Raw genomic sequence first — 19,441 nt, 5'->3', positions numbered from 1 at the left:
TGAATTAAGAGTAGATTTATTGAAACGGAACAGAGCAGTCATGCTGTACAAGGACATCTAGTAATAACAGCAGAGAAACGAAAGTGCAAGTTGAAGTTCTCTTTGTGTTCAGACAGATTAACAATAGCGCTGTGCTAAGTTAGCACCTGGGCTTCTTGTAGAAAACAGCGCTGATTCACCACTAAAAAGCTGCATTAATACATACAGAATGTCTCAGTGTGTAAACCCTAGTGTACAACTAAGCTGCAAACCAAATAGAGCAAACACCTTGGTAAGATGAGAGATGCTATGAAAATGCACATAATACTTGGTCTGCATTTCCATAGTGCCTTAAGAGTCCAAAACGCTTTACAATGTGCGCACCAAGGACGCTTTGACACAATGTGTCCTTGGAGCAGAAGAGAATGGTGCTCTCCATATGTTGCCCTGCTCTCGTTTACCAAGGTGTCTCCTTTATGTTGGCTGCAGAGAATATGCTACAGCAGGGGTCTTCAATGTTTTTCCGTCCAAGGACCCCTTAGGTGAGAGGGAGATGAAGCAGGGACCCCCCCACTACATATTGTACTGTATAAAAGTGTGTTGATTTTTCATAGCTTCATAGTCATGTTTGACAGCACTGTCAATGTGTAGCGTTGTGTTGGATTCATGTTAATATGTATTTTCAGAAATGTAACCACTTAAACCCTCAATACTTAGAAAACTTGTACTTTGTCTGATCTTTTTTTCCCCTACACCAAACCTCTTTGCTGAAAATAGCCAATCCACAAGCTTGTAGATCTGCTATTTTTGGCTAATGTTCCCCTCAGAATAGGGATGCTAGGGTTCGTGTAAAAAAAAAAAGAAGGATCACACAAACATTTGGCCTCCCCCTGTAGTAACTCTGAGGACCCCCTGTTGAAGACCCCTGTGCTGGAGCACAATGTTCATGAATCCCTTTTTCTTTTCCCTCCACAGAGCTGCAGGACTTTCAGATTAATTTAGCCAGGGTAAAATGGGTTAGTTAGAACAATTCCTCAGACCGGCTGGGAAGATGCTGCTTCTCTACTCTGTCAGGGAGTTAATTCACCTAATGTCCTCCTCACCGTTCTAGCTCTAATGAGGAACTTGTTGGACACAACGTGATGGAAAACCAGCAGTAATTGTAGTCCCTGCGGGAGCAGAGTTAAGAGCCACTGGTCTGTATATGTCATCTTAGGGCTGGGCGATATGGACAAAATCAAATATCCCTATTTTAGACCAGATACCTCAATGTCAATATTGGTATTGTGTTTGTGATGAATATATATTTTTTTGTCAAAAATAGCTTATCTAAGCTATTTTATCTATGCTATTTCTGATCATTTGACAGTTTTTGAAATAATTAATGAAATGAATTAATTAAATAAGTGATTCAAACAGGAAAACAACACTTTTGCATGTAAAATGATATTGTAACAGCACCACACTCAATTTTTTATGTCTATAGCATGATGAATATTCTGTGTGGAAGATTGATACTAATTTCATGTCATATTATTGGTTTAAATTGGTAATTGCTGTATATTGTTTTACAGTAATAAATAAATGATTGGATGTTGATATAAAAATACATACAAATTGAATAGGACACAATATTAACAGGGATGTGATCTAAAAGGGTTAAAACACATTTTTCATTTCAGCTCGACTTTAAGAGTAATTACCTGGTGTTTCAAGTTGAACCACTCCCTGAATTAAGAGAGCTAGCATGACAACGACGTCAGGTCAATGAACTCCCTGATAATAGAAAGGCAGAATTGTTAGGGGTCCCATTTGGAATATAAGATGACTTAATACAGTGAGGACAGACAATTCACTTGCATGCGGTCTCCTGTAATGTAATAGGCTAAGGCTTTGTTCAGACTGCAAATAAGATCCTTTAGGACTGACTGCCCACACTGTTATTTGCTAGTCATCAGATCTATTTGTGTACTCGGGACATCGTCGACCAAACTACATTGGATGCTGGGGTAACGAAATAGACATGAGTAATGCTTAACTTACAGAAAATATACACTGTATGGACTCTCATCCAAAAGATCAGATTTGGCGTATCAGTCTGAAGCTGCACTCATTTACAACACTGGTTCTAAACTCTGCCACCACTGCTGGTGTTATATTCTACCACATAGTTAATTACAATCACCTGGTGTCATTGGAATACTGTATGACTGCAATTAACCGAACATTCTGGTAGGATAGAAAGTCAGCAGTAGTAGTCCATGAGCCAGACAAGATTTCATTATCGATAGGATAGAAAGTCAGCAGTAGTAGTCCATGAGCCAGACAAGATTTCATTATCGAAAGAGTGAGCAAAACCATACCTATATTAAATTGTTTATAGGGTCAATATAAGCAAATAAATAACCTTTCCACAGGAGCAGCTTTTTCATATTTATCACACATTTTGTTATTTTCCCCATACGTACATGACAAGTGAAAAAAATGACAAAATAGTTATCATAATGAAACTTCCCCAGTTGATTACTTACATGAAGACATTGATTTAACGTATTACAAGTTTTCTGAAATTGTATATTTAAATATGCAAATAAGGCATTAAGAAAATATGCCCGAATTTGCATAACTTTCCAGAATCAACATTGGACAAAGCCAACATTCCTATTTCGTTTTGTTAAGATGTTGGAGTCAAAGGTTTTTAACGAGGGAATATTCAATATCTGGCTCAATTTTGGGGCTCTGGCTCATGGACTAAATGCCCAATTTGCATATTTAAATATACAATTTCAGAAAACTTGTAATACGATAAATCACTGTCTTCATGTAAGTAATCAACTGGGGAAGTTTCATTATGATAACTATTTTTTTGTTGTAAGTTGTAATTTTTTTCACCCGTCATGTACGTATGGGGAAAATAACAAAATGTGTGATAAATATGAAAAAGCTGCTCCTGTGGAAAGGTTTTCATAAATTTATTTACTTATATTGACCCTATAAAGAATTTAATATAGGTATGGTTTTGCCAACTCTTTCAATAATCATTGCTCCATTTTGGGGCTCTGGCTCATGGACTATAGAGAGTATTGAGGCGCAGAGTTCAGAACTATTCTAGATGAGTTCATGTGGTTTGCAGGCCCTGAGCGGTCTCTGTCTTATGTGTTGGTAAGTACTCTCTTCAGAGCAGAGTACTTACCAACCAAATATATTTAGAGACAACCAATTAGATGGGGGCAGAGTACATAGAAAACAATTGGATGGAGGCAAATTACAAGAAACCAACGATATTTGTCTCCCTCGTCTAGTCACCCTATACTCCAGCTCTGTGGTGCTCCAGCTAATACTGTCTGTATGGAACTTGACTGGCTGGTTCACACTCAGTTCATCGTTTATTTGAAGTCCAAACTTGCTGCAGATCATTGAGAAACAATAGCAAATTAATTGTAGTTTGTACGTTTGTTGATGCTCTCTTTCTCGGGTCTTGTTTGTGCGTAACTGTACTATTGCTTCATTTATTCTGTCGTACAACCGTGTCAGGCGTGGAAATTAGCAGATTTACAAGATCATAATGTGTCGCATCCGTGACACGATGTGAGCTTGTAGATTCTTCACCTTATTGAGCACTGCTTTTCCATCCTAATAGTACGTTTAAATTCAATTCACCTGGTGAGCCAGCAGGTACTAGGTGAATGTAGAAAACCAGTAGCACCAGGGGCCACTGATCTTAAATGTAACTTTCCTCTTCTACCCCGGATTTGAACCCAGTTTCCTGCACAAGTGCTGATTGTTTTTTAACCATTGAGCTAATAGAGCCTGCCTGCTTGCTCAGGGGATAAATTGAATCTTCGCATCAGATCCTGTGTAGGTGAGACATGACCTTTGACACAAGCTAAATGTCTCAATAGAAGAGCAGGGAGACAAAATACAGCCACCCTAATTGTATAAGTTATATTGTATTAACATAATCTTTACAGATTGAAAAAAAATGACATAGTGCCGCTTTCAGGTAAAGGGGGGAATGTAAATTAATGTGATACACAGGAATGAATCACAATCATACAGCTACACACAATATACAAAACGAGAGAGATTCAAGAGGGTTTATCTGTCACACATTTATAAAGGTACAGTGAAATATGAGTCTGAGTGGCATGTTACTGTACGCAAGACTGCTAACAATAACTATTACAATACAAGATGCAGTGATTGAAATTTTGGACAATATCTAATAACCGATTCATTCATCCAGGAGGATTTACTTACACCTGTTATACAGTAACTGTGATTGTGGGTGGCAGATGTAAATATTTTGGAAAGCAACAACACATGTCAGAAACACGTCAGAAACCTACCTAAATAAATACATTTGCCATTTTGGTGCAAGTGTCGGGGGAAGACACTCGCGAACACAAATAATGTTTAATAGTGTTTAGAGAAGTTGTCAAAAAACACATTTATGTGGAATGGTTATTGTGAAAAATATAACGGTAAAAGATTATATCAAAAATAGAGTCAAAAGAAAGTTACATAGTATATCATGAAATCAAATTCCAGCTTGTATTGTATAACACTGGATAGGATAAAACTAATGTAACAATAAAGATGAGACACAGATTATATATATATTTGTGTGTGTGTGTGTGTGTGTGTGTGTGTATATATATATATATATACACACATATATATATATACATACACACACACACACACAATGAAAAAGGATGGACCTTCCATAAGGAAGGGACTGCACACTCGAGATGGACAACTTACTACTGCATCAAGTGATTTATTAGCACGCCGCGTTTCGCCGTGAGCTTCGTCAAGTGATATGACACTATATATATATATATATATATATATATATATATATATATATATATATATATTTATTTATTTATTATGCGTTAGCAGCAATAAACAGAATCTACAATTAATTTGTAAATAAAGATCATTCCTATAGATAGTACTTTTAGATAAACACTGTATCGAGAGTGAACAAACCAGCCTGTTCCATACATACTGTATTATGCTATGTAGCCTATAGCAATGCAGAAGGACATTGCTTGGTTATCAAAGATGCAAACAGACCATTTCACTTCATGAGTTGTGTAGAACTGCCACCAGACAGAAAAAGACTGACCATCCTCTAATAAAGCTCTAAGTGTGTGTGAACAAGAGAGAGTTTATTTACATGTAAGAGAAGGCTCTTCTATACAAGCTGACACGCACATACATAGAGGGGTGTTCCTTCATGGACACACTTTACAAAGTTCTCCGGTCCTCTCATACCTCCGCTCAAACCAGTCATTCCTTCGCTACTGTAGCATGTCCACGAAAGCATCAAACTCATCAATGTTTTTCTCGTAGACGGCCAGCTTCTCTGGAAGAGAGTCCTGGAGAGAGAAACGTTGCAGTGGGTTAATGCAGTATCACTAGTACTATTAAGCCATTAAAACCAGGAACGCACTTAAACCATTATTTTATACTTGAGCTATTCAAAAATAGCAGATATACAAGCTCATATATATATATAACATTTTTAACTCAAATCTTTGCTTCTGAGGGTCCCTGGAAGGCTGGAACAAAATATTTTGAGATGGGGGTCACCGCCAAATACATATAATTTTGGGTGGTCCTTGACATGAAAAAAATTGATAACCACTGATATTATAGCAACATTATCAAATCGGCCTCAGGTCTTAATGGGTTAATGTGTGTAGTAGTAATTGGTAGGTACCTGACGATTCAATTCGATTCCGAGGGCTATGATTCAATTGCGATTATTGTGATCTTTTATTGATAATAAAAACGAATGGAAGAAATGTGTCACTGTCAGCTGGAAGGTTATATTTGCCAACATTAGCAATTGCAGAAAACCAACAAGTCCTTTTTTGTAAAATAACACTGACTTATAACAAAGGCTTCTCAATATTCTGATAACCAACCAAAATATGGCTGCTGCTCTGTGCAATACATTTTTTTTTATAATCGATTTTTATTTTTAATAATCTATTCAATAATCGTCCATATCGAAATCGCGATTAATTGCTGAATCGATTATATTTTCCACACCTAGTGTGTAGAATGTGTGTGTGTTTGTTTCAGGCAGAGATAACCATAACAATCTGTACACACTACACACACACACACACACACACACACACACACACACACACACACACACACACACACACACACACAAACACGTTCTGCACTTCTTTCAACACCAATAAAGCTTGTACTGTTTAAACCAGGGGGGTCAAACTGGCGGCACCCGAAGGAGTCCAATGCTCAATTTGATTTTTTTTTTTTTTGGGGGGGGGGTCCTATAGCTTTGTTTCAGATACATACCAGGTCATCGGCCATAGAGGCCTGAGAGCTGATGTGCAGGGACAAACTGGCCAGCTGTGGAGGGTTCTGGAACTCCCTGTAGAAGGAGCCCAGGTCCATGGGCAACAGGTCATCTTTGGAGAAGGCCGGTTTCTGACAGAACAAACATGAATCAAGGATGAACATCAAACAACTGTCAGTTGTTTTTGTGAAATTACAGCTTACCAGCTTTTCTGGACATGCTTCATTGCCCCAGGGGTCTGTGCTTGTCCCCCTCCCTTTTCACCCTCTACTTCAAATCTCTTTGGCGAAAATATAGTATCTACAAGCTCACAACGAGTCAATCTGGGAACCCAGATCTAACTGAAAATGAAAAACAGCGACCTCTGCTGTTTGCTCTATCTCAGTTAGCTCTGGGCGGAAGAAAACGCAGCACACGTGCGCAAGGAAACCGGGTTTTGGTCTACCTTCACCGCTCCACTTCCAGGTGGTGCGACTATGTTTTCATTCCCACTAACAATATTTCTACTCGGAACACTAACACCACTTCTCCCAGAGAACATAGATCGTTTTGGTTATAAGCCCACTTGTTTCTATGATGAAAGAGCAAGTTAAAATGTGAATATCTTTCCGTGGTTTTGTCTGCTCCGCGGAGGCTATTGTTAAATTAGTTTTGGTTAGTTTCGAGGGGGGAAGGGTCGACGGACACGTGAATCCCGCCCACTACATTTCATTGGGTAAAGCGCGGCCTGCTTCCTGATCTGATAGCACGCCCACTTGAAACCAATGCGCACGGGTTGTCAACACGGCTACCGACAGATTCAAACGTAGAGCAGAATCTGTTCTTGAGAGATTAACAACGAGTTGAAATAATACGTGTTGTGAGCTTGGAAATCCGCTATTTTTTATTCATTGATTTTACAAGACAAAGAAAATAATAAAAAGGTCATGGGACATTCAATATATCAATAACAAAAAGTAATGTTTATAAGATTTGCCCAAGATACAAGGATGAAAATGTAGTACTGATACTTAAACCCAGATTTTTTTTAATGGTTGTTGCTACTTCCGTCCAGAAAGGTCGAATTACAGGGCAGAACCAAGAGATGTGCATGATCAACCATGGTCCCTCCACATTCCCTCCAGCAGGTTGCCAGTTTGTTTGGTACCAATAGAGAAGCGGATCTGTTTTTTCCAACAAAAGTCTCTCCAGATGAGAGAATTAGTCGAGGTTGACTGCGTTTCCCATGCATTCTGCCACATGTCTTCATTTAGATCAATGTCCAGCTCTTTTCCGCATCGCTGTTTCACATATATTGTGTGAAGTCCTTATTCAGTGACCTCAGGAAATCTGCTATTTTTGCCGAATGTTCACTTATTACGACATGCCCAGATTAGGGATGCCAGGGTTTGTGTCGTTAACGTAGACCAGTGGTTCTCAACCTGTGGGTTGGGATCCCCAGGGGGGTCCCCACATGATTTTGGGGGATCCCCAGATGATTTTCTTAATGTGCAACATTGTTTTCTCACTCAGCAGTAAACAAAACATACAGTTTAAGTGTATTACAGGGTATCTAAAGTGACAATCTAAGGACTTTTAAGACCTCTAAAATGAAAAAAATAAATAGAAATAAGATCATTACTGCGTCAAATGTAATCAACACACTATACTATAAAAAACGGTCAAACATTTTACATTTTATATATCTTATATTATTTGACAAATTGTCAAATAATATAAGAGGCAAAATATTTGCTCACAACACTTGTAGATCAGCTATTTTCACAAAATGTAACTGTGGAACCGAGTAAAACTGAATATAAACTCCAACAATTCCAAGTGCTAATCAGGGTGGGGGGGTCCCCGGTTCAACCGGTTCAAATATGATTATTTTGGGGGTCACAGCCTGAAAAGGTTGAGAACCACTGACGTAGACCACAATCGATTTACCATCAACTGATAACTAGTTTAATGAATCCATGCAGAGAAAAAGCGAGATTCTTACAAAGTCCACCATGACGAAGTCATCTGGTTGTTGTCCTGAACTCTCAGACTCCTGGGAGTGCAGACTGCCCTGCAGGGGGGAGGGCGCCTGAGGTGAGTCAGGGGGTTGAACCTAACACACACACACACACACACACACACACACACACACACACACACACACACACAGTTAGTGACACTCTACTATAAGGTTCTCTCTTGCTTTCTGTTCCTTAGTTTGATGTAAAGCATTTTAAAACTGACATACTCGCCGCTAAATCTGTTCATACTTTGCAAATACTACACTTGTAGACACAGAATTATGTTCAGAATAAACCTTAGGTAAAACCTATCATTAGCCACCAAAGCCAAATGTGGTGGTGAGGTAAAAAAAAAAAAGAAAAAAGATTAAGAAAAGAAAATCTAATCATGTGGATTCACATGGGAGCAGTGCAACTACAATGTGGACCTTGGACTATATTTGGCCAGCCTGTGACGTCAGATGTCTATGACATACTGAGTCATATGATGTTTATGACTCCACATTTGGGCATGGTTTCAGCCCCAACAGAGCCCCATTTGCTTCCATTATCAAATTAAAGTTCTATATTTTAAAAGGCATACTGACAGTGTGCAAAATAAATGTGGCGCTCATTGGTCCAGCGGTTTGAGATTAGTGAAGTAACACAAGGCTAATGGAAATAAATGTTGTTACCATGGGGTCGTTCTCCTCATTGTCCAGACCTCTGGGTGCAAAGGCTGCAAACGGCAAGTCCAGACTTGCTGCCACCTGCACGCACGTACACACAAACACACGTACACACACACCAACCAGTTAAAGAACTATACTACAGTTGAATCAGTTTCCCCTACATTGTGAAAGGCAAAGGTTTGTAACCTTATTAGATTGTGCAAAAATATGTGCATTGTCTTGATGTTATGGAATATTGAGGCTTTATGTGATGTTATGACTATGAGTACTTATGAGTATGAGTATACTATACAGTTATAGCCTAATGTGGCATTTGTATGAGTAATAGATAAAATAGTTATTTTAAGCATTATAGTATTTTTAGGACATAGTATTAATATCACCTATTTAACAATACTATAGTAATACTATAATGGTACAAAAACGGTATATTATCACCTATTTTTACTTAATATGAAAGTACAGTGTTGATATTTCTTATCATCATAATACAGTGTGACTTTTCTTTTACTTTTCTTCTTTTTTTTAACACAAATTCTCTTCTGGGGGTCCCTGGCACAAAACCTTTTCAGATGGTGGTCCGCGGGGGGGGGGTCCTTGACATGAAAAGGTTTGAGAACCACTGGTTTTAAGGGACAGACCAACCTGTGTGTTGGGTTTATTGACGAATGCCCCAACTCTCCTGGTGAACGCGGTCAGTGATTCCACCGGGTCACAAAAAGGAGACGCACTCCTCCTCCCCGCTTCATCTCTCCTTCCATCACTCCTCCCTTCTGTGCTGTGGGACAGACCCTCATCATCTCCACTGGAAAGAGAACGAGACATTATATTACATCAGTGTCAAAGACTAATGGCATAACCCATTGAGACCTGAAGTCGATTCTACATGTCTCCTAAATCTCAACAGTTTTCTGAAAAACATATGTTTCTATATCAGTGGTGCTCAAACTTTTTCATGTCAAGGACCTCCAAAATGATATGTATTTGGCCGCAGACCCCCATCAAAATATTTTGTTCCAGGGACCCCCCAGAAGCAAAGATTTGAGTTAAAAATATTCGCTTTAAAAATATATATATATTCAAAGATTTGCACACATTTTCACGATTTTTCAAAAATAGCAGATCTACAAGCTCGTAGCGCGAAACTCGGTGCCGCGCTATGAGCTTGTATATCTGCTATTTTTGAATAGCCCAAAGTGTAAAATAATGCTTTTTAGCTCAAATCTAAAAATGACACAGTTCCAGGTCTTAATGGGTTAACTCTACTCGCTTTACTCCGTTTTCCACTACAGATAGGACCTATAGGAAATGTAGCGTGCTCCTGCCATGGTGCAGACAAGTGACGGATTACAGACATAATGTTTGGGTTAGTGAAATTTTATGCATTCGTTTTCGTTATAGACTTCTAGATACCAGACTTTTGTAGGGAGAAATATTGTTTTGCTTTTGCTCATTTGGTTAACGTTTGATCACTACAGTTTAACTGTGTGCGACAGAAGTGATGCAAGGAATAAGAAGTGCTAGGTGGTAGTCTTAACAAGTGAGTTTTCAGAGATTTCAGAGAGTGGCAACACATTTGGGATGTATTTATCAATTAGTATTCTGTAGTCTTTTCCAACTTCACCCTCGATGGTGGAGATATCAAAAGATCGACCCTCAACTTGCTGACGGTACTGTCTGGGGGCAAGCTAGACGACTTATCTAGGTACTGCTGTAATTTGCGATCAGGTGCTCTTTTAGGGTGGTTTTGAATGTCCACCACTTTGGTCCCATATTGGGATGGGTCTCTTATTTCTTATAAATTACTTCTCTCCAAAATAGACAAGAGATAAAGATCAAATAGAAGTTGTAAAGAAAAAACGGAATAGTTAATTTATTGTTACAACATCCCTAATATCATCAAATCATAGAAGAAACGTCTTACCTGCTGCCAGGAGTGTGAGGGGCGTGGTCAACTGTCGCATGAGCATCAGCCCCATGAGCGGGTTGGGCAGGACCCAACGCAACCCCGCCCTCCTTCCCAGCATGCAACACCTTATGAGGAAAAAGATGAAGACAGTTACCAGTGGCCAAATACGAAGGGACTGCTCACTGAGTTATGTGAACAGTGTGTGTGTGTGTGTGTGTGTGTGTGTGTGTGTGTGTGTGTGTGTGTGTGTGTGTGTTAGTGTTACCTGGTGTGGGTTGACAGCACCAGGGTGACAAAGGTCAGCAGCTCCCCCTACAGCGGTGTGCTGATATGACATCCTTGAACTGTACAACTGGAGGGACAGATGGAAAGAGAGACAAACTCGTATTTTTTAAAAAGAGACGGAGACAGAGACAGATAGACATGAGAGAACACAGATAAAGAGAGAGCACATACAAGGATGTTTTAAAAAAGGGTTGAGGAAAGCCAGAAAGAACAAGGTTAGAGGAAGGTTGTCCAGTCTTTAGAAAGCTTTAGCTAAACTGAGATCTCCATTCATACTTTACCATAAGAACTTCAATCTAAACGCCAAATGGCGAAGACGCTAATCTTTTACATACAGATTTGTGCAAAAATTGCAGTTTACACTTACAAACACACTCCATGACACACCATCTTTCTCTCTCACTCTCATAGAGCCATAAGCAATAAGACTCACAGTGTGAGTGACAGGTCCAGCGTGTTGCAAACTGTCCAAGGGGAGGGGCTTAGATGCCTTTGCAGGGGAGGGAGTCAACGTACACACACACTGAGACAGGAAGACACACACACACAGGTCGCAGATGCACAGCAGAGAGACAGACGGACAGAGACACACAGACAGGCAATTCAGAGGCAGGGAAACAGAGAGAAGGAACAGACACAAACAGGGGGACAGACAGAAGAGAGAAAAGCAGGAGATGAAAACATTTGTAAAACAGTGGGGAAAAAAAGACAAAGAACAGAATATAGATGTGTGAAGAAGAGAACTAAAGAGTCTGTGATTGTCACTGTGTGTCTCCGGGTGCGTTTGCTGGGTTATACCTGAGAGGGAGGGGAGGTGGAGAAGGTGCTGGTGCACACCTCCTGGGAATCTTCAACTCCTGCAAACGCTCCTTCCTCCTCGCCTGGGGCTCTGGACACACACACACACACACACACACACGTGTGAGAAAAGTGTACAAATGGAGTGTACAAATGGACCTGTAAGGTAAGAGTCTGAATTTTACTTTGTAGCAACCAAGAATGAACACAAGGTTGGTTCAGAGCCAGTGCTCTCAGCAATGTATGATCCTAAAAGATCACAGAAGATGGAGGGATGGAAGGAGGTTTTAGTTTTTAGTTGATAGTACTCAATATGAGAGTACCGTACATCGAACTTGGGAGGTATGCATTCCTATGCATTAGATGAGATGAACTCTATAGATGAATTTCATTCTGTTTTTATCTGGTTATGCTTGTTTTTTATGACATGAATTCTTCTAGTTTTTAGGATTTCTTTATTTAGATCGATACAGTATTTTTTCGCACTATTTACGGTATTTATTATTTTACAAATCTTTGCCGTCTTTAATTAGGCGAAGCATAATCTCGTTTTTTTCTCTGAAGCTGCTTGCAGATGTAAAACAAATGACAAATAAAGCAATCTTGAATCTGAGTGTTTGGATGACCAAGCAGTTACCTCACTCAATAGTGACAGGTCAGTGAACATACTTGACTGACACCAGACCTCATATACATGACACCGTGTATCAGTGGTACCATCTCTTAGTACCTGTAGTTACAGGGCTGGCCCGCGTTGTGGTGGGCCAGGTGGTTGCCATAGGGATGGTCCAGGAAGTGGTCCACGATGATCCCCATGATGGGAGCCGAGCGCTCAAACTGTCTGCAGACGGAGCAGAGCAAAACCACAGGACACTTGCTGAATAACACCTTCTACAAATGTACTAAGGCCCTCGCCTGCACTGACAAGAAAACCATTACAATGAAATGATGAATACTGGCCAGCGAGAAAAGCTATAGTGATAAGGGTACTTGTAGAGTGATGTCTGAGGGAACATCACTTTTCTGCACTCGACCCCAGCAGCGTCGTGCTGCTCAGAGTGAGCAGCACGAGGGAGCAGTTAGGTGGTTAAACACAACACTTAATGGAGCCACACATACCAACATACACGGTCCATCCATACATGCATTGTGAGCTTGTAGATCAGCTATTTTCAAAAGATGTCTATACATTTGAAAAATGAAATGGGACATTCTGCATAATGAGTACTTTTACTTTTGGTACTTTAAGTATGTTTTGATACAAATACTTTTTGTACTTACTCAAGTACATTTTGAATACCAAAGTATGACGTGTATTTTTACTCAAGTACATTTTGAATACCAAAGTATGACGTGTATAAGTTCAAGTGTATTTCTAAATCATGGTTTTGATACTTTTACTTAAGTAAAATATGCGAGTATTTCTTCCACCACTGAATGTCACATTCAGTCTGTATGGTTGACCCGAGTGTGTGTGTGTGTGTGTGTGTGTGTGTGTGTGTGTGTGTGTGTGTGTGTGTGTGTGTGTGTTACCTGTTGGACATGAATGCCAGGTTAGTGCGGTAGGCACAAGACAGGGTGACGGTGCCAATAGGGGTGCCCACTACACCCACACGTACCGTCTGAAAACCTACACAATTAAACACACAACAGACCCTTTTTTTGTCGTCCTTGAACAAACATGAATTAGTTTTGGTGTGTGCTGGACAGACAGTTAAGTTTGAACCAGTTATAAATTACCTTCTCCTAGTCCACTAAGCTGGACCTCACCAAAGTATATCCTAGAGGAGAGCAGAGGATTCATTGAAGCATAAAATAATAAAACAATAATAATTATCTGAAAAATGTGCTTCAAGATTATTAGATTAATATAAAAAGTATCAATAGTTGCCGACTTACTACAGTACACCAGTGTTCTTTTATGTGCACAAGTACCCACGCACACGCGCACACACACACACACACACACACACACACACACACACACACACACACACACACACACACACACACACACACACACACACAGTGTAAGCAAATTGTGAATACCTGTATAATATGACATAGTCATGTCCCTGCTTTCTGGACAGTTTGTATGCAGGAGTGACTCTGGTGATAGCCAGTAGTGACTTCAGTAGGAGGGACAGGCGGTTGTACACAGTATAAGACACCTTAATATCTTTATCACACCTACAGAGGCACAAAAACAACATATAAGTGACAATTCTGTACACATTGCGACTATAGCAATTTCCAGAGTGATATTTCTCCACTTAATCCTTCCATGTGTTGTTACTGTCACTAGCTGCTGTGTCAACCCAATTTCATTACTGGGATCAATCATTTTAATCATATTAGCTATCCCTTTGACCCAATAACTACAGGCCCCCCGGTGAAAAACACAATAAACCCCACTCACTTTTCATTCATCTCCACGCACCAAGTTTCCAACTCCATGGAGTCACCCTGGTGTGGAGAGAGAGACTTTATTAGAATTAAATCACAGTTAGTTCCAGCATCAACGTCTCCATGTTTGTCTCCGCAGCTAAGCTTGCATTCTTTTCTACTAGGCCTATCAGCTTCATATTTTTTGTACACAGCAGGCCCAGGATCTCAATTCTCTAATATATTTCAAATCACTATAAATGCTTCTGTCCCTCCACCTTATGGGTACGGGTACTCAATCACACACACATGTGAACAAGAAAAATACAAAGACATTAGCACAAAAACTCTTAATTAAAAAGAGTCTTAATGTCCACGCACATTTAACTTAGTCCGAGCTGTCTTAAGTCTTAGCCACTTAAATGGGTCTCTTTTCTCCCTCTCTCCATCTCATGTGGAATGTCACTCACACGTTTGAGGTCTCATTCTTGAAACTATGGTGGCCACCTTTCAGTTATAGCAGTGTACATCTCATCCATTCATGTACAATTGTCTATCAACTTGTGCAGCTGTAATTCCAATGACATTACAGAGTAGTTCCTCTTATGAAGGACTCGCAAACAAAGTGACTATGGGGCGGAGAAAATCTGACACTTTTCAAACCGCAACCTTTGATTGACTGCTGATACAAACATAATTGCAGCAACAAATTTACATTTATCTTTTGCAGAATTCACAAAACATTGAATAACGGAAATCTGTTCAGAGTTATGTGCAGGATCTACTGACATTGGAGCTGGGAGGGTTGCGCACACATATTGCAATGTAAACTATAACATTGTAACTTTATGTTTGTGGTCATTGTCCAAAGATTTGTCTCCATGCAGCCTGTCTCCTCTGGTTGCACTGTGATAATGAAATTAAATCCTTTATTATACCGCTTCCCCCATTGCCCCATCCCTTTTCACACACACACACAAACCCAAAACATCACATGCACCAGACAGAAAGAAAGAGCGGCCAGGATAAGGCATGCTGTTTCTAATATATGTTATAAATACTTTATAAATCTTCAAGGGACAGTTGGAAGAGAGTCTTTTGGTTTCCAGTCAATGGTGTGTTGACAAAACATGCAAAACCATTGATCCGTATTTGGATACTCTTCTGCCCAAAAAGGGCTGGCTTCCAAAGGATATTTAACCTGAAGTATCAACAGGTATGTGGAGGTCTCAAGACAGAAGGTACTGCTACTTTTACCTCTGTTACCCTGGCGAACGCAGTGGTTAGCATGGCGTAGGGCAGATGCCGACTGCAATCTTACCTCTGATGTCTTGAGGGAGATCTCCACACACATGGAGCGACCGATGCCTGGAAGCTGGCCGGCCAGGGCCTTCTTAGCTTCATGAGTTACTTCAGGTATGTCCTTAATGGCCAGGTTGAACTGGAAGTAACACACAGAGAGAGACAAAGAGGGAATGGGTGGAAAGCAGAGAAGGGTAACACAATACCCTGAACTTGGAAGACTTTTCAAAACAGCCATGAAAACCGAGACGAAAACAGGACAGGGAGAGAAATTGCTGGTGCAAACGGATCCGTGTCCATAGAGTCATGGGACAATAATAGTTATAATTCGACACTACAGTGTGTTACGTTAACTGCTCAAAGTGAATGTGGATTGGATAGATGGAATGGTGGAGGAATGAGATGAAAAATGAATGGGTGGAGGGGTAGCGCTTTTCCAAAACGCTTTCCAAAACGCTTTGGACGCTTTTCATTTTCCATTACTATTTCAGGCCTACAAAGGCCAACTCTCGAGTGCTGTTAATTATTTTCCATAAGCTTTAACTATACCATTATACTTCACTGACCTGGGTTCCTCAGCTGTCTATACTTTGGCCTCTCCTTTTTCCCCTCTACACCAAATGTCTTCGGCAAGATTAGCCGATCTACAGATTCTACAGACTCACAACGCTGTAAGTTGCGAGTTGTGGGCTTGTAGATGTGCTATTTTCGCATGTGGTTAATAGGCAGCCTGACATCTGTCCTCCAGGGAAGAGAGGTGCAAAGATGAGAGATAGGAACGAAGCACATAAGGCTTAACTAAGGACACAATGAAGCATTGAAGGAGACGAGTGAGGAATAGCGTGGTTACCCAGTCGGAGCCGGTGGGTGACGAGGAGGAGCGAGTGCAGATCTTCTCTCCCAGACGAGCCTGGACGATCACTTGGACAGTCTGAGAACAGGAAATGAATGATCTCCCCAATCAGGAAATAAGACACCGACCAATAACGGTGCGAGAACAGATAACACAGGAAATGTGCATACCAGTCATGAAACTACATAGGAAAACACAACTCGACAAACACACAGAAAAGCCTCGACTTCAACTGCTTAGAAACACAGATACTGTACAGAATCAAGTAACAGGTTTAAGTCATTTAAAGTGTGTCCATTGAGCCAGAAAATCGTATTGTATTAACCACGTAAACTCTAGTCTAGTGTATATACTTTGTTGACCAGGGTTCCCCAGGGCTCTAAAATTGTTCCGCCCCCCTGTTTCCCTCTACACCAAATCTTTGTCGAAAATAACATCTCTAATTTATAAGCTCACAATGTTGCAAATTGTTGTAAACTTGTACATCTGCTATTTTGCCAAATGTTCGCCTATTACGAGATGCCCAGAATTGGGATGCTACTAGGGATCATGTGGTTAAACTGTATTTATTTATAACAAAGGTTTTGTTTTGACTCTGTGAGCTTTCCCTCAGTGCAATCACATGGTTTAAATAAAGATTGAATGAATTTATCCGTTACTTGATCCATCCTTAATAAGGCCTATGCCGTGACTCTCAAAACACCCAGTGTGAATCTATCTGTGCAGCAGTACTGTTGTATAAACGAAAATAAATAAAGCTGTTTTCATAGCACATATTTTTCAGGTCAGGTCTAAAAAAAATGACCATAGCAACTGTAAACAGAAAAACTGAAGCCAAGAGGGAAAAGTCCTGCATTCTAAGTTAATGATACATGATGAGACTACAGAGATAGCAATAATCTATTAGCAGGAGAAGATAACGTAGATAGCCCTCAGAAAGTAAGTCACTTGGTCATTTAAAGGCAAACGGCAAACATTATTTATCCAAGAAAACGTATCTCCTGTTCTCTGACCTTCAAGGCGAAGAACTTGATGAATTTGTCCAGGTCCTTTCTGTCCTGGGAGCTCAGGTCACCGTGACCGTCCATGATGTCACAACCCTGTCACAACACCACATGACAACAATACAAAAATAAGTGGAAACCAGGGGTCCTTGAGGGAGTTCCAGGGGTCCCCAGCTAAAAAGACAGAATTTGCCACGTCCAAGACTTTTCTCTCTTCAAAAGGAATACAAACTATTATTTTGTGGCCATGTTTATTGAACTGAATTTCAATAAGGGTAATGAATGCTGAGCTCAAGCCTGTGGAACACTGGACAACACTAAGACAACTAATATTGTAATGAACAGTGACAGTCATCTTAACTCTCATTTGATGTGCAAGCCCTGTCTTCAATATAATCCAGGTACTATTATACGTGGTACAAACACTTGCACACCATATATATAGAAATAATTTGTATAAATAAATCTTGCTTATCAAGGCAGTTGTTCAAACAAGTCTCCTCTCCCTTTCTACTGGGAGTAATCCTCAAGAATAGACATGTAAACGTTGACATGTCTCCTCTCACTTACTATACACTCAATAGCTCTAAATAAGGCTTGAGCCTAACTACTGAACTACTTTCACCTACAGTATGCAATACAGCAGTTCTGTAGAACCCTGTGAATACCTTTTTTGGTAACACCTGCTACGTATCCCATGTCTATAATGCATCATACTTATAATGTATTATAATCTGCTTATGCAGGTTATCACTGTGCAGCATCATGTGCAACATTACATCAGCTAAATAGAACAAACAGTTGCTCATAACATGGTGTTTCTTTCATGTGTGTGTTCACACACACATTTTAAATACTTAAATTGGTCGATTGGTCATCATGTAAAAAAAAAAGTATCCTAACCTATAATGTACAATTTTACAGAAAGCGTGTTAAAAAAAGTGTAACTGCACTGTTTTTTTTGCAGTGATGTGAGGGCCTAACAGGCAGCCTTGTGCTAAATATACAAAATCATGGCAGAAAAGCCAAGGTAATGATGAGTATGCTAAACTTTAAGTTATTTCTCCTTCAAAACCGTGGCTGCAATTCGGAACTGGCCCTTGTAAAAAGTCAAACGCCTACCTACACCCATCCCCCCAGAACCGGTTACTGTACATATTTTTCTTTTTGATTACTACTCGTTTATATGATGTTTTTACATAGTATTGCATATCTGTCTGTCATTAAATGCTTCGATGAATTGAGTACACAATACACATGGAAACAAGCCATAGTGCTTTCTTGGGTTTTAATCCTTTTAGCATCCCTTTGTATAGAACTGTACTTTATGTGTTTTTTTTGGGGTCAACTGTTGATAAAATATTCAATCAAATCAATCAATCAAAAAATTATAGTCAATACTAGAACATAGAGACAACAACAAAAACATCGACGTGGGTCAAATCATATACAATACCAATTACATTAGTACCACCACAGTGTTGCATTGCAACTTGAATTTGACAAAATTGACAAACTTTGTACCTGTTTTATGCCTACTATTATTAGCTCCTGGTGGTGGTTCTGTAAACATTGCTCAATATTGTTCAACCAACCAATGGTGGCCCGTGGTGGCTAACGTTAGCACCAAGCTAACAGCGTTATATACTTACACATCACAGAGGAGAGAATCTCTTGGGTATCTTTTCTTCCTGTGTTTAACCTATGCAGCACAATGTAGCATTTAAATACAGAAATAACGAGATAAGTCTATGTTACACACGGTTACATGGCTGAAGAACAGGAGACTAAACAACAAACACACTGCAGTTCTTCTGCCAGTGTTGCCAGATTTTGCGCGAGAAATAAGCAAGGTCTATGAAAAGTTTAAACAAGCCCAAAAGAAGCAACTTAGGTCACATGA

At 39.8% G+C, this 19,441-nt stretch overlaps 1 protein-coding gene and 2 long non-coding RNA genes across 4 annotated transcripts; 1 reads left to right on the top strand and 2 right to left on the bottom strand.

The window, feature by feature from the left end:
• LOC311040722 lies at positions 1 to 1,452 on the bottom strand. Its single transcript, XR_014600293.1, has 2 exons — positions 1,347 to 1,452; positions 1 to 1,066 (listed from the first exon to the last, which is right to left on the bottom strand). It is a non-coding gene; the product is annotated as an uncharacterized lncRNA (long non-coding RNA).
• Positions 985 to 4,606, top strand: LOC311040721. Its single transcript, XR_014600292.1, has 3 exons — positions 985 to 1,071; positions 1,349 to 2,236; positions 3,059 to 4,606. It is a non-coding gene; the product is annotated as an uncharacterized lncRNA (long non-coding RNA).
• Positions 4,607 to 4,874: 268 nt separating this feature from the next.
• atg13 (ATG13 autophagy related 13 homolog) lies at positions 4,875 to 19,353 on the bottom strand. Of its 2 annotated transcripts, XM_084051065.1 has the most exons (18): positions 19,191 to 19,353; positions 17,548 to 17,634; positions 16,532 to 16,612; positions 15,701 to 15,820; positions 14,414 to 14,460; positions 14,044 to 14,184; positions 13,735 to 13,775; positions 13,528 to 13,624; positions 12,725 to 12,835; positions 11,995 to 12,085; positions 11,630 to 11,719; positions 11,177 to 11,263; positions 10,927 to 11,036; positions 9,648 to 9,807; positions 9,006 to 9,080; positions 8,313 to 8,423; positions 6,328 to 6,459; positions 4,875 to 5,369 (listed from the first exon to the last, which is right to left on the bottom strand). In XM_084051065.1, the coding sequence occupies exons 2-18, from the start codon at positions 17,620 to 17,622 to the stop codon at positions 5,292 to 5,294; spliced, it is 1,647 nt and encodes a 548-aa protein (XP_083907191.1). In that variant the 5' UTR covers positions 17,623 to 17,634; positions 19,191 to 19,353; the 3' UTR covers positions 4,875 to 5,291. The 2 variants fall into 2 exon arrangements, with proteins under 2 accessions (XP_083907191.1, XP_083907192.1); XM_084051066.1 differs by lacking the exon at positions 11,630 to 11,719 and having other exon boundaries at positions 4,879 to 5,369.
• Between the last annotated feature and the right edge of the window lie 88 nt (positions 19,354 to 19,441).

The sequence above is a fragment of the Gymnoscopelus microlampas genome (genome assembly GCF_963454915.1).
Source record: "Gymnoscopelus microlampas genome assembly, chromosome: 24".
NCBI lineage: Eukaryota > Metazoa > Chordata > Actinopteri > Myctophiformes > Myctophidae > Gymnoscopelus > Gymnoscopelus microlampas.
This window is presented reverse-complemented; position numbering and strand designations above follow the sequence as displayed.

What these genes read in the sequence shown, in the direction of transcription:
- atg13 (XM_084051065.1), bottom strand. Translation starts at nt 17,622, where the DNA reads ATGGACGGTCACGGTGACCTGAGCTCCCAGGACAGAAAGGACCTGGAC. An exon ending in GGCCAGCCCTGTAACTACAG is followed by an intron (nt 12,086 to 12,724) that starts GTACTAAGAGAT and finishes GTGTGTGTCCAG; the next exon opens with AGCCCCAGGCGAGGAGGAAG. An exon ending in TCAATAAACCCAACACACAG is followed by an intron (nt 9,081 to 9,647) that starts GTTGGTCTGTCC and finishes ACGTGCGTGCAG; the next exon opens with GTGGCAGCAAGTCTGGACTT.